Source organism: Pristis pectinata, chromosome 43, assembly GCF_009764475.1.
Source record: "Pristis pectinata isolate sPriPec2 chromosome 43, sPriPec2.1.pri, whole genome shotgun sequence".
NCBI classification, from domain to species: Eukaryota; Metazoa; Chordata; class Chondrichthyes; order Rhinopristiformes; family Pristidae; genus Pristis; species Pristis pectinata.
Genome location: NC_067446.1, coordinates 916,209 through 929,589, shown reverse-complemented (window position 1 = coordinate 929,589; position 13,381 = coordinate 916,209). Strand labels below are relative to the sequence as shown.

General features: G+C 48.7%; 1 protein-coding gene across 1 annotated transcript in view; it reads right to left on the bottom strand.

Moving 5' to 3' along the window:
- Positions 1 to 13,381, bottom strand: part of kdm5c (lysine (K)-specific demethylase 5C) — a 107,784-nt gene that overhangs the window by 38,362 nt on the left and 56,041 nt on the right. Inside the window, exons 2-3 of the mRNA XM_052009027.1 lie at positions 2,162 to 2,239; positions 272 to 394 (exon numbers count right to left, since the gene is read on the bottom strand). Coding sequence (XP_051864987.1) covers positions 272 to 394; positions 2,162 to 2,239 — 201 coding nt within the window. The remainder of the gene's footprint in view (positions 1 to 271; positions 395 to 2,161; positions 2,240 to 13,381) is intronic.

Genomic DNA, 13,381 nt, shown 5'->3' with positions numbered 1-13,381 from the left:
GAAACTAGAGCACCCAGGGTGGGGTGGGGGGGTGGGAGCCCACGTGGTCACGGGGAGAACACGCAAACTCCACACACACATACACAGCATCAGAGGTCGGGATTGAACCCGGGTCTCTGGCACTGTGAGGCAGCAGTTTTACCCACTGTGCCACAGTGCTGCTCATGAGCCACTGTCCCAGGAAGGCGAGCTTCAACTCCAGCACAGGGAATTCACGCAACTTCCTCTTCGACATCCCGTGCATCACAAACCCTCCCTCACTCAGCGTTACCTTGTTAAGACTGTACAAGTCCAGGATTCGCCGTTCTACATTGGGAATCTTTAGCGTGGAGCCCTGCAGCTCCCAGAACTTGGCGATCTGGTCCAGGAAGTTTAATTTAACCCGGGTCTGAGCCTGCATGAGAAGAATGCATCAGTCACACCATGGGGGATAAAAAGATCAGTGCCTGAATGAGGCGCTCAGCATAATTCAAGTCGTTCGACCCCTAAATTCTTATATGTTCCTTCAGTGCCAGATGAGCTGAGATTTTTGGTATAGGAATATCATATAATGGTAATAAGTAAGTAGATATCGGGAAGAGCCTTACAGTCTTTTCCTTTCTCCGTCCTTCCCATTTCTCACCAGGCAGATGCCTGCAATGTCACAGAGGACCTGTCTGTTTGCAGATGTGGCTACCAGAAATGGCCACTGCACCAACTGGTACAGGTGCAATGAAAAACTTGCAGCAGCATCACAGGCACGTTGGGACAGACAACACAGAGTATACATAAACCAAACAAAACAGTGAATATAGAGAGAGAGAGAGAGAGAGAGAGAGAGAGAGAGAGAGAGAGCGAGAGAGCGCGAGAGTGTGTGTGAGAGAAAAGAGACAGCGCAAAACCAAGACCTCAGTGCAAAAGGAAGTCACAGTCAGAGACAAGTCCGTGGCAGTGCAAGAGGTGGTCCACAGTGTTCCATTGCTGAGGGAGGGTTGGGATTGTGCAGGTTGGTTCAAGAACCTGATGGTTGTAGGAAAGTAGCTGTTCCTGAACCTGGTGGTGTGGGACTTCAAGGCTTCTGTCTGATGGTAGCAGTGAGAAGATGGCATATCCCGGATGGTGGGGATCCTTGATGAGAGATGCCAAGTATCTCCTGTAGAGGGTGTTGATGGTGGGGAGGGCTGTGTCTGTGATGTATTGGGCTGAGCCCACTACTCTCTGCAGCCTCTTGTGTTCCTATGCGTTGGAAATGCCACACCATACCGTGATGCAACCAACAACAAGGGTCTGCAGATGTCTGACTGGACTGAAACGGGATGGTGCTGGGGTCAATGCGGGAAGATGAGGAATGGAGGCTTGAGGCAAAACTTTTAAACATCACTAGCTGGCCCCCAAGCAGCCAATTCCGTCCACCCCACCCCACGGGAGATGTCCAGGCTTCTGGAGGGCCTACAGAGGAGCAGGGGCGGTGGGGGTTGGTGTGGGGAGATGGACCAGATTGTTCCCAGGGCTACAAGACTCTGGTCCTGATCAGATTAGCTGGGGGTTTCTCTCCTTGAGATGGAATTGAGGTACTTGGGAAACCAGAAGGGGTTCGGAGAGAGCAAATCAGGATACAGTGTCGTCGGTCGGTGACCAGGAGACATCACGGATTGAGGCCGATGAAGAACCAGTGTGATGAGAGGAGAAGGGAGGGAATTTTGACTGGTTAAAAAATGCAGCGAATTGCTGTGATTTGGGACAGGCTGCCTGGAAGGGTGGCACAAGTAGATATGATGGGAGCTTTCCAAAGTGAGGGATGGATTCAGGGGAAAAGTGTGCAGGGTTGGTGGGGAGGCAGTAAAATTAAGTGGTGGTCAGTGGGACTAACTGCACAGCTCTTTCTGGAACATTGGTAATGATGGCCCCTCTAACCAAAATAGAGCAGCATTTGCATCCAGCATCTAGATGTTTCTCTAGTATTACTGCCCCTCTATCCAGGCTGGGTGCTGGGAGGAAAGGGGGCCGTTTAAAGCATCCGTGAAACAAAATTAATCGAGGATTTTTACTTTTAGTTACGAGATTTTATCCACACTGGCTACCTCATAAACTCTGTTGCAGCCTGGATGGATTCCAGAGGCTATAGAAATGCAAGCACAAGTACACACACGCGCTTGAGGGTGGCAGGGGCTGGGAAACGTACCTCCAACTCATTCAGGCGCTGAATTCGGGGGGTGAACTTGAAATTGTCGACCTCGACCGCGAAAGGAGGCTGCCAGTCCTGGGGACACAGAGAGACAGAGAGCACGGTTCAGCAAGGCAACGCTGGTAGACAGGGCAGCATACCATTCACGGTAGGACCGAAGTCACCTGTGTCCCTCGAGCCGACGGCACCCGCGACAAGTGACCTCAATCGCTCAGTTACAATTGTGCGTGTGGTCTGACGTTTATTGATTCGACATCTGTTCGGGACCACGGGCTTTACTTGCCCATCCCACGCTGCTCTTGAACGTTGGTGTCACGGACCAGGGTAGAAGGCAAACTTGCTCTGCCCTCAAGGGCATCAGTGACCCTTAATGGATTTTGACTGAACCTCTAATAATATGCTATCTGACTCTGGAAACCATAATGGTTTGGCAATCTGGCTCACCAGCTGAAATTTGCTACATTCCCTTCGCACTCCCTGGGGCCCCTGTTTCCACTCCCTTCCCACTCACCGGGGCCCCTGTTCCCACTCCCTTCCCACTCACCGGGGCCCCTGTTACCACTCCCTTCCCACTCACCGGGGCCCCTGTTACCACTCCCTTCCCACTCACCGGGGCCCCTGTTACCACTCCCTTCCCACTCACCGGGGCCCCTGTTACCACTCCCTTCCCACTCACCGGGGCCCCTGTTACCACTCCCTTCCCACTCACCGGGGCCCCTGTTACCACTCCCTTCCCACTCACCGGGGCCCCTGTTACCACTCCCTTCCCACTCACCGGGGCCCCTGTTACCACTCCCTTCCCACTCACCGGGGCCCCTGTTACCACTCCCTTCCCACTCACCGGGGCCCCTGTTACCACTCCCTTTGCACTCACCGGGGCCCCTGTTACCACTCCCTTCGCACTCACCGGGGCCCCTGTTACCACTCCCTTCGCACTCACCGGGGCCCCTGTTACCACTCCCTTCGCACTCACCGGGGCCCCTGTTCCCATTCCCTCCCCACTCACTGGGGTCCCAGTTTCTATGGACCAGTTTCACCAGAATTTGTTCCTTATGCTCCCGTTAAACATCAAGCTGACTTGGAAAATTTATCGTACTGTGAAACATATTAAAAGTGTAAATGAAAAGTCTGTGGGGGTATGAACGTGAATAGCATCTGATAGCCCGGAAGATATGCTCTTCCGGCACCCAAGTGTGCTTGAGTATCAGAGTTCGACTGTACAATCCCGTTGTCTGTGGCATCAGTACTAAACTTTTTGTTTTAATTCTTGCTCTTAAATGAAAGATAAATTCCATGGTGGGCTTTGAACTCAAGATTGATAGACTGCGCCCCTGGGTTATCAGTCTAGTAGCTTTAAAGTCATAAAGTCGACAAACTCAAGTTTTTTTGTCAGATGCACAAGTCCATGTGTGCACAGGTGCAATGAAAAACTTACTTGCAGCAGCACCACAGGCACAGAGCATCAGATACACAACATTCACCAGTAAAATACAAATTATACACAATTTTTACATGAAAAAAAGAACAAAAAACAAAGTCCATTGTAGTGCAAAGTAGTCCCAGTGTTGCTGTACTGAGGGAGTGATTAGGGTTGTGCCGGTTGGTTCAAGGACCGAATGGTTGAAGGGAAGTTCCTGAACCTGGTGGTGTGGGACTTCAGGCTTCTGTACCTTCTGCCCGATGGGAGCTGTGAAAAGATGGCATGGCCCGGATGGTGGGGATCTTTGATGATGGATGTTGCCTTCCTGAGGCAGCACCTCCTGTAGATACTACCGACGGTACACAGTACCTTAGCACTGACTATGATATTTCATTGGCACTAGGGAAAAACAGCTCTCTTTTTAGTAAAAAAGACCTCTTTTGTTTAAAAAAAAGACCTCTTCTCTTTAAAACAAAACCTCTTTTGTATATTGGGATGAATCCAGACTCAGAGTATTGACAATTACCTACAACTTCACTATATTACAGTGCCAGAGACCTCGGTTCAATTCCGGCCGCTGTCTGTAAGGAGTTTATACATTCTCCCCGTGTGTCTGCGTGGGTTTCCTCCCGCATTCCAAAGACGTATGGGTTAGGAAGTTGTGGGCGTGCTATGTTGGCGCCGGAAGTGTAGCGACACCTTGTGGGCTGCCCCCAGAACACTCTATGCAAAAGATGCATTTCACTGTGTGTTTCGATGTACATGTGACTAATAAAGAAATCCTAATCTTAAAAAATGTTGAGAACAAGAGTTGATGCTAATTGTTCAATTGGTGTTGGTATTGGTTTATTATTGTCACTTGAAACGAGGTGCAGTGAAAAACTTGTCCTGCGTACCGATCGTGCAGGTTAATTCATTACACGGTGCAGTTACACTGGGTAAGCCTACAGCACCTTTAATCTCATCAACTTGGTGTGCATGTGCAAAGCCTGGAGCTTCTTTTGCTTGAGGTGAAATCTTTGAAATTAGGGACTGGTTTGACCAGACTGCCATGTACACCAGACACAAGAAGGTTCTGCAGATGCTGGAATCTGGAGCAACATGCACGCACACACACACAAAATGCTGGAGGAACTCAGCATGTCAGGCAGCATCTATGGAGAGAAATAAACAGCCAACGTTTCAGGTCGAGACCCTCCATCAGAATGAGATTAATGAACCCAGTTCGGAATTCAGGAGGAACTTCCTTCAGTCAGAGAGTGGAGGGGAGGAGCACCCTGCTCCCACTGAGAGGGGCTGAGGCAAACTGCAGAGGTGGGTTTCAGGGAAAGCTGGAGGGAGGCAGGTGCCTGGAAGTAGATGGTGAGGGAAGAGAATAGGAGGGGGGCCTGGGGTGGGTGGAAGCTTCTGTGGGCGCCGTCTCACAGCAGAGAACGGGCCGACTCTGTGCTTGTACAAAACAGGGAAGTTGCACTAAAGTTTTGCTCAGGCCTCGGAGTATTGCATAAAGTGCTGGTCACTAGACTTCCAGGAAGGATGCGAAGGCCTCGCAGAGGTGGTTTACTGGAATGGTTCCAGGGACGAGGCATTTCAGCTCCAGGGCCGGACCAGGGTTGTTCTCATTGGAGGTGGATAAGACCGTGGACTGGTTTTAGACGTGGGAAAGCAGACGGTACACCGCTTTAGGGTCCTGCGCAAGAGTTAGAGGGGTGAAACACGAAGAGGGACTTCATTGCTGACACGGTGAGTGGAAATGACCTGGGGTTCATTGTTAAGGAGGGCAGTGGACAATCACAGAAACTGGACGGGCACTTTGGGCACTTGAGGGAGACAACTTGCAAGGCTGCAGGAACAGAGGTGGGGGAACAGGATTGGGGCTGATGGGCCTATTTTAGTTCGGCAATAATACAACAACAACATGCACTGACGTATTACAATACAGAAGGATGCCATTTGGCTCACTGGGTCTGTGCTGGCTCCTCTCAGAGCTGGCAATCCCATCAGTCCCATTCCCGCTCTCCTTATTTCCCCCACTGGAGCCCTACACCTCTCTCTCACCCGTCCATCAGCTCCCCCCTCTTTGATTCTTCTTGCCACTAAGGGGTAATTTACAGCGGGCAATTAACCAACCAGCAGGGCTTTGGGATGTGGGAGGAAACCAGAGTACCGGGGGTGGGGGGGGGGGGGGGGGCCGTTCAAGGAGGCACCTCATCTCACCTTCTCCAGGGGACAGGCAACAAATTCTGGCCTCGCCAATTGTGAACAAAGAAAGCCCTTTGCACACTCCCTTCTACGCAATTTCAACATTTGTCAACGACTATCAAAGTTTCGGCTGTTCCCAGATTATAGAACGATTTTGAATGCAGAGTTAGCCGTCCAGAGAGCACTCACAGCTCCTGGGTCCCAGGTCCCATGCTGACCTCCGGCACTGCCTTTGTGGTGTTTGAACATTTTCCTTGCAACCTGCATGGGTTCCCCCCCCCCCCCCACCCCACCCCCCTCCCCCCTCCCCCCCGGCTGCTCCAGTTTCCTCCCACATCGCAAAGGCACGTTGGTCTGCCGTTAATTGGTTGCTGTTAATTGCCTCTTTGTGTAGAGAAATGGCAAGAGAATCAAAGGGAGTTGGTGGGCATGTGTAAGACAGAATAGGTTGCAAGGCCACAGGAGAATAAGAGGGGGAAATGGACAGATGGAATCTGTCTGCTTGGAGGCATTGGGCCAAATACCTCGTCCTAGGTTGCAGCAAGTAAATATAACTGTGTAGGAGATTTATTCTTGTTAGTTAAACTCAACTATAATCCAATCAGATGGTTGAGAAACCTGACGATGGAAGATACACTTTGCGTTTAACTGCATCGCATTCAAGAAGGTGGTATCTATCATCAAAGATGCCCACCATCCAGGCCATGCCCTCTTCTCGCTGCTACCATCGGGCAGGAGGTACAGGAGCATGAAGTGCCACACCACCAGGTTCAGGAACAGCTACTTCCCTTCAACCATTCGGTTCTTGAACCGACCGGCACAACCCTAATCACCACCTCAGCAACGGAACACTATGGTCCACCTCTTGCACTGCCATGGACTTGTCTCTTATGTCTTGCACCGATGTCTTGTTATGCGGAGTCTTTTCCTTCACTGGCTTGCATAACTTTACATGTGTTGTTGTTGTCTGAATCTACATGCCTGCTGCTACTGCAAGCAAATTTTTCCTTGCACCTGTACCTCAATGTACTTGTGCACATGACAATAAACTCGACCACAGTCTATGAGCACTGCAAAGAACCAAGAGATCAGAAACTCTTATTCTCCAGCATTTCTTTGGAAGTAAAACCTCTCTGATCTAAACACAAAACCCACTCCCTCATCAGCTGGGAGATTTTGGAACAGAACCTGGCTCGAGCTTTACCTTCCCCTGACCCTCGCCCCGCTCCCGCTGTGCCCAGAATGGATGTAAAGAAGCTTCTCTTTATTCAGAAGTGACGGGATCATTTGTTTTTAAGGAACAGCCACAGTATCTTGTCACATGCATACACGTGCCTCACAAACCCACACACACAAACACACACTCATCCCACACAGCAAAGACTTAAGTCTGAGAAATTTTGGACCATAATAATCTCGGTTTTATTTCTTTTTAAGCAGATGCTGAGCACAACTGGCTCTTCATTCCTCAAGCAGTGTAGATTTTACATGTTGCATTGGTTAAGCTTTAAGCCGTCTGTACAGACAGCAAGATTTCAATAGCTGAATAAATGCAGGAGGTACAGAAGCCTGAAGTCCCCACAAGACCAGGTTCAGGAACAGCGACTTCCCTTCAACCATTCTTGAACCAACTGGCACAACCCTAATCACTACAGTTTAGCAACACTGTGATCGCTTTGCACAACAATGGACTTTTTGGTCTATTTGGGTTCTTTATTGTAGAAATTGTGTATAATTTGTGAAAGTTGTGTCTCTGATGCTCTGTGCCTGTGATGCTGCTGCAAGTAAGTTTTTCATTGCACCTGTGCACACAAGGACTTGTGCATCTGACAATAAACTGACCTCAAGAAACCTGTGGTGGGCGAGCTTGTCCAAAGGAGAATTAGCCATTGAATTCTGTGCGTACTGCTAGACCACAAACTCACGGACCAACCAACAGAAGAACAACCTCACCCACCAAGGTAAATGCACTGGCAAATACACTGGCACCCTCAGGATTCGGTGATGCCAAACTGGCAGATGTTGGCCGTCACTCCTATCAATATTCCAAACACAATTCCAAGTCACAGGTTTTGGAGTCACGGAGTAATACAGTGCGGAAACAGGCTCTTTGATGACTCATGCTTGCTGACCAAAATGCCCATCTAAGCTAGTCGCATTTGCCCATTCTCTCTCTAAACCTTTCCCAACCATGTACCTGTCCAAGTACTTTTCAAATGTTGTTAACGTACCTGCTTCAGCCAGTTCCCCGGCAGCCAGTTCCATATACTCACCATCCTCTGCATGAAGTTGTGTAAGTCTTTAGCCTCTCACCCTTAACCTGTGCCCTCTACAAACATAGAACAGTACAGCACAGTACCGGCCCTTCCGCCCACGATGTCGTGCCGACCTATATAAACCTTATCCCCATTCAAACTATCCCCTCTCTACTTACTCCCATAACCCTCTATTTTTCTTTCATCCATCGGCTCCTACCACCCCCACCCACTCCGCAGTGCGTTCCAGGCACCCTCCGCTCTCTGTGCAAAAAAAAACCTACTTCTGACATCCCCCCTAAACTTTCCTCCGCACACCCTAAACGGGTGATCTCTAGTATTGGCCAATGCCACCCTGGGGAAAAGATGCTGGCTGCCCACTCTGTCGATGCCCCTCAATCTTATACACCTCTATCAAGTCTCCTCTCATCCTCTGTCTCTGCAAGGAGAAAAGCCCTAATCTGATCAGCCTCCCCTCATGCTCTCCAATCCAGGCAGCATTCTTGTAAATCTCCTCTGCACCCTCTCCAAAGCTTCCACATCCTTCCTATAATGTGGCAACCAGAACTAAACACAATTTTCCAGACGTGGTCTAAACAGGGTCTTATAGAGCTGCAATATTACCTCACGGCTCTTGAACTCAATCCCCCGGCTAATGAAGGCCAGCACACCACACGCCTTTTTAACCACCCTATCAACTTGCACAGCAATTTTGAGGGATCTATGGACTAGAACCCCAAGATCTCTCTGTTCCTCCACACTGCTAAGAATCCTGTCATTAACCAGGTACTCTGCCTTCAAGTTAGACCTTTCAAAGTGTTTCACTTCACACTTGTGATTGAATTCCATCTGCCACTTCTCTGCCCAGCTCTGCATCCTGTCTAAATCCCATTGCAACCTATGACAACCTTCTGCACTATCTACTACACCACCAACCTTCGTGCCATTTGCAAACTTACCAACCCACCCTTCTACTTCTTCATCCAAGTCCTTTATAAAAATCACAAAGAGCAGGGGTCCCAGAACAGATCCCAATGTCACCAACCTCCAGGTTTAATATTCTTCTTCTACAACCACCCTCTGCCTTCCGTGGGCAAGCCAATTCTGAATCCACACAGCCAAGTTTCCATGGATCCCATACCTCATGACCTTCTGGATGAGCCTACCATGGGGAACCTTGTCAAATGCCTAGCTAAAATCCATATATACCACATCCACTGCTCTACCTTCATTAATCTGTCTTGTCACTTCCTTGAAAAACTCTATTAGGCTCGTGAGGCACAACGTGCCCCTCACAAAACCACGTTGACTATCCCTTATAAAACTATGCGCCTCCAAATGCTTGTAAATCTTGTCCCTAAGAATCCTCTCCAATAGTTTGGCCACCACTGAAGTAAGACTCACTGGTCTATGAAAAAGGGAACAACATTTGCCATCCTCCAATCCTCCGGTACCACTCCCGTGGCCAGGGAGGATGCAAAGATCATCGTTAACGCTCCAGCAATCTCTTCCCTCGCTTCCCATAGTACCATGGGGTATATCCTATCCGAGCCCGGGGACTTATCTATCCTGATGCTTTTCAGTAGCTCCAACACTGCTTCTTTCTTAACCTCGACAATGTGACAATAGTAAACCAACGACCAATTATTTACCTGCAGATCTGTTCCTCTATCTCCTGTTGAATGTTAAGTATTTTAGAATTTATAACATTACAGCACAGTACAGGCCCTTCGGCCCACAACTAAAGCATCCTATCTGGATGCATCCCAGCTTGGTATGGCAACTGCTCTGCCCAGGACTGCAAGAAACTGCAGAGAGTTGTGGACACAGCCCAGTGCGTCACGGAAACCAGCCTCCCCTCCTTGGACTCTGTCTTTACCCCTCGTTGTCTTGGTGAAGCAGCCGACACAATCAAAGACCCCACCCACCTGGGTCATTCTCTCTTCTCTCCTCTTTCATCAAGTAGAAGATGCAGGAGCCTGAGGGCACGGACCACCAGGCTCAAGGACAGCTTCTATCTTGCTGCTATAAGACTATTGAACGGTTCCCTTATACGATGAGATGGACTCTGACCTCACAACCTACCTTGTTGTGACCTTGCACCTTATTGCACTGCACTTTCTCTGTAGCTGTGACACTTTACTCTGTACTGTTATTGTTTTTACCTGTACTACTTCAATGCACTCTGTACTAACCCAATGTAACTGCATTGTGTAATGTTGACCTGTATGATCAGTATGTAAGACACATTTTTCACATACCTCAGCACAAGTGACAATAAACCAATACCAATGTTGTGCCAACATTTTATCCTGCTCTAAGATCTAACGCTTCCCTCCTACATAGCCCCCCATTTCTCTATCACTCAAGTATATAATACAACCCCAGCAAAGTGACAGCTCCCTTTTCATTCTCAATCTCTAAAGACAAGGTCTCGTATAGAACAACCTTGTTGTGGACCAGCATACAGGCCCAGAGCAGGCAACAGACCTGCTCAACGTGAGGTTACCAGTGAAGCAAATGGGCTTTCCAACATTTTCTACAATTTCTGAGAAGGATTTTTATCCAAAATTGACTGCAATTCTACAGTTGCTGCGGTGGGATTCGAACCAGAGGTCACCAGTCTGGACCTCTGAGCTACACGCTCAGTTTCCAGGTATCACTGAATCCTTGCCAGATTCAAGGCCAAATTCAGCAGATCAGGAGGTAAATCCAGGGCCTTTTGCCAACTTGTTTTCCTGTCTGGTTGCATCCAACAGGCCCTGTTGTGCCAGGTGTACAGAAAAGCCGGCAAACAAAACTAGTTTGAAGTTACTCAACAAGTTCCACTTATGTAATGCCATCAGCGTAGCAAAAGCACACCAAAATGCTTCAAGGGGATGCTAATGATAAATATAAACCTAATGTTAAAAGGCAAGGTTAGCCTCGTAACTCAGAGAGATTGAAAGAGAGGGGGAGGGGTGGAGGGGGTGGGGGGGGGGAGAGGGAGGGGAAGGGGGAGAAGGAAGGAGGGGGCAGGGTGAGAAAGAGGGAGGGCACCTCCCTACAGACAGCACAACCTTTTGGTCAATGAAGCACCATTCAACACTTGCTGGAGTGCCTTGGGGTGACAACTGACTATTGCACCATTTCCTCTCCCTTTTAACCCTCACCCAGCTGATCTCCATGGCCTTGTTCCTCTATCCGCGTGCCTCAATTTAGGGAAAGTCCCCAAATGAAGAAACACCCAGAAAGGAAGCTATCTTCAGGGCAAGACAAGCCTGCGACACGACTGCTGGTGATCACAGGGTGACCAATACCCAAGCAACCTGCACAGGGCGCATTAATCTACACCATTGAGCAACACACAAAAAGCTGGAGGAACTCAGCAGGTAAGGCAGCATCTATGGAGGGAAGTGGAGACAGCAGGATTTGAATGTCCATCTTTGGATCTACAGCATTGATCCAGAGAAGGGAGTTTGAATTACACCATGGCAGCTGGTGAATTTAAGCTCAAGTATAAACTAAATAAACCTCAATTTTTTAATTTATATATAAAGTGACCTCAGTGATGTTGTAAAAAAAACATTATCTGGTTCACTAATGTCTTTCAAGGGAGGGAAGCGAAAGGGTAAAGTTTCAGAACAAGGGGTTGTCCACTGAAGGTGAAAGTGAGGGTTAATTTTGTCCCAGGGCTGGGGTTCAAAGACAAGGTCAAGTTTATTGTCTTATGCACAAGTACATGTGGGCACAGGGGCAATGAAACACTTACCTGCAGCAGCATCACGGGCACATAGCATCAGAAACACAACATTCACAAGAAAAATGTAAATTACACAAGAAAGAAACACAAAAGTTCTCTGTAGTGCAAAGTGGTCATAGTGTTGCTATACTGAGATAGTGATCAGGGTTGTGCCGGTTGGTTCAAAAACCGAATGGTTGAAGGGAAGTAGCTGTTCCTGAACCTGCTGGTGTGGGACTTCAGGCTTCTGTACCTCCTGCCTGATGGTAGCTGTGAGTCTGAAGTCCTCACCCTGTCTGGCCCGCAGGTACCTCCAGACCTGCTGATGTGAACTACTTCAGTTCAGTGGCAATTATGAATGGACAACAAACATTGGCGATGCCATGTCCCCGGAAACAGAAAAAAAAATCTGGACAATACACCCAACTGCTGTCAGCAGACTGGTGACGCCTTGGTCTGGAATGAGGGAAGTGAATGCCAGGCCCAGTGCCTAAACTGGGATTATACCAGGCATCTTAAGCTGAGCACGTCACAGAAAGCAGCCTCCCCTCCAAGAATCTATCTATACTTCCCGCTGCCTCGGTAAAGCAGCCACCATAATCAGAGACCCCTCCCATCCCGGACATTCTCTCTTCTCCCCCCTCCCGTCGGGCAGAAAATACAAAAGCCTGAAAGCACGTACCACCAGGCTCAAGGACAGCTTCTATCCCACTGTTATAAGACTTTTGAATGGTTCCCTTGTACGATAAGATGGACCTTTGACCTCACAATCTACCTCATTGTGACCTTGTGTATTACTGTCTACCTGCACTTCCTCTGTACTGTAACACTTTGTTCTGCATTGTTTTCCCTTGTACTACCTCAATGCACTGTTGTAATGAATTATATGCAAGACAAGTTTCTCGCTGTACCTTGGAACATGCGACAATGAGGAAATGCTTACATCAGAAATAAGGAAATGTTATGAAAAGTGCAGTGGAAGTGGGTTTGGAAGGCATATGGGTTACTTGTGTTTAATGGACAAAGAATAGGATACAAGAACAAGGAAGTCAGGCAAAGCGCAGTGAGTGGTTCTGGTCACCGTGCTATGCGAAGGATGTGTCAGTGTGGGAGGGGATTTCCCAGCACGTTGTCAGGAGGGGAGCGTGTCGAGGCTGGGTCCATCTGCTTTGGGACAGTGAGCGCTGAGGGGAGATTTAATTGTTCTGTATAAAAGGAAGGGGGCCTCGACAGAATGAACAGGAGGTACCACTTCTCAATATCAAGGACACCAATAATCAGATGTAGGAGCAGAATTGAGCCATTCGGCCCATCGAGTCGGCTCTGCTATTCAATCATGGCTGATTTTTTTTCCAACTCTGTTCTTCCCGTAACCTTTAACCCCCTTACCAATCAAGAGCTTATCAATCTCTGCCTTAAATGCACCCAATGACTTGGCCTCCACAGCCGTCTGTGGCAACAAGTTCCACAGATTCACCACCCTCCGGCTGAAGAAGTTCCTCCTCAACTCAGTTCTAAAGGGACGTCCCTTTATTCTGAGGCTGTGCCCTCGGATCCCAGACTCTCCCACTGATGGAAACATCTTCTCCACGTCCACTCTATCCAGGCCTTTCAGTATT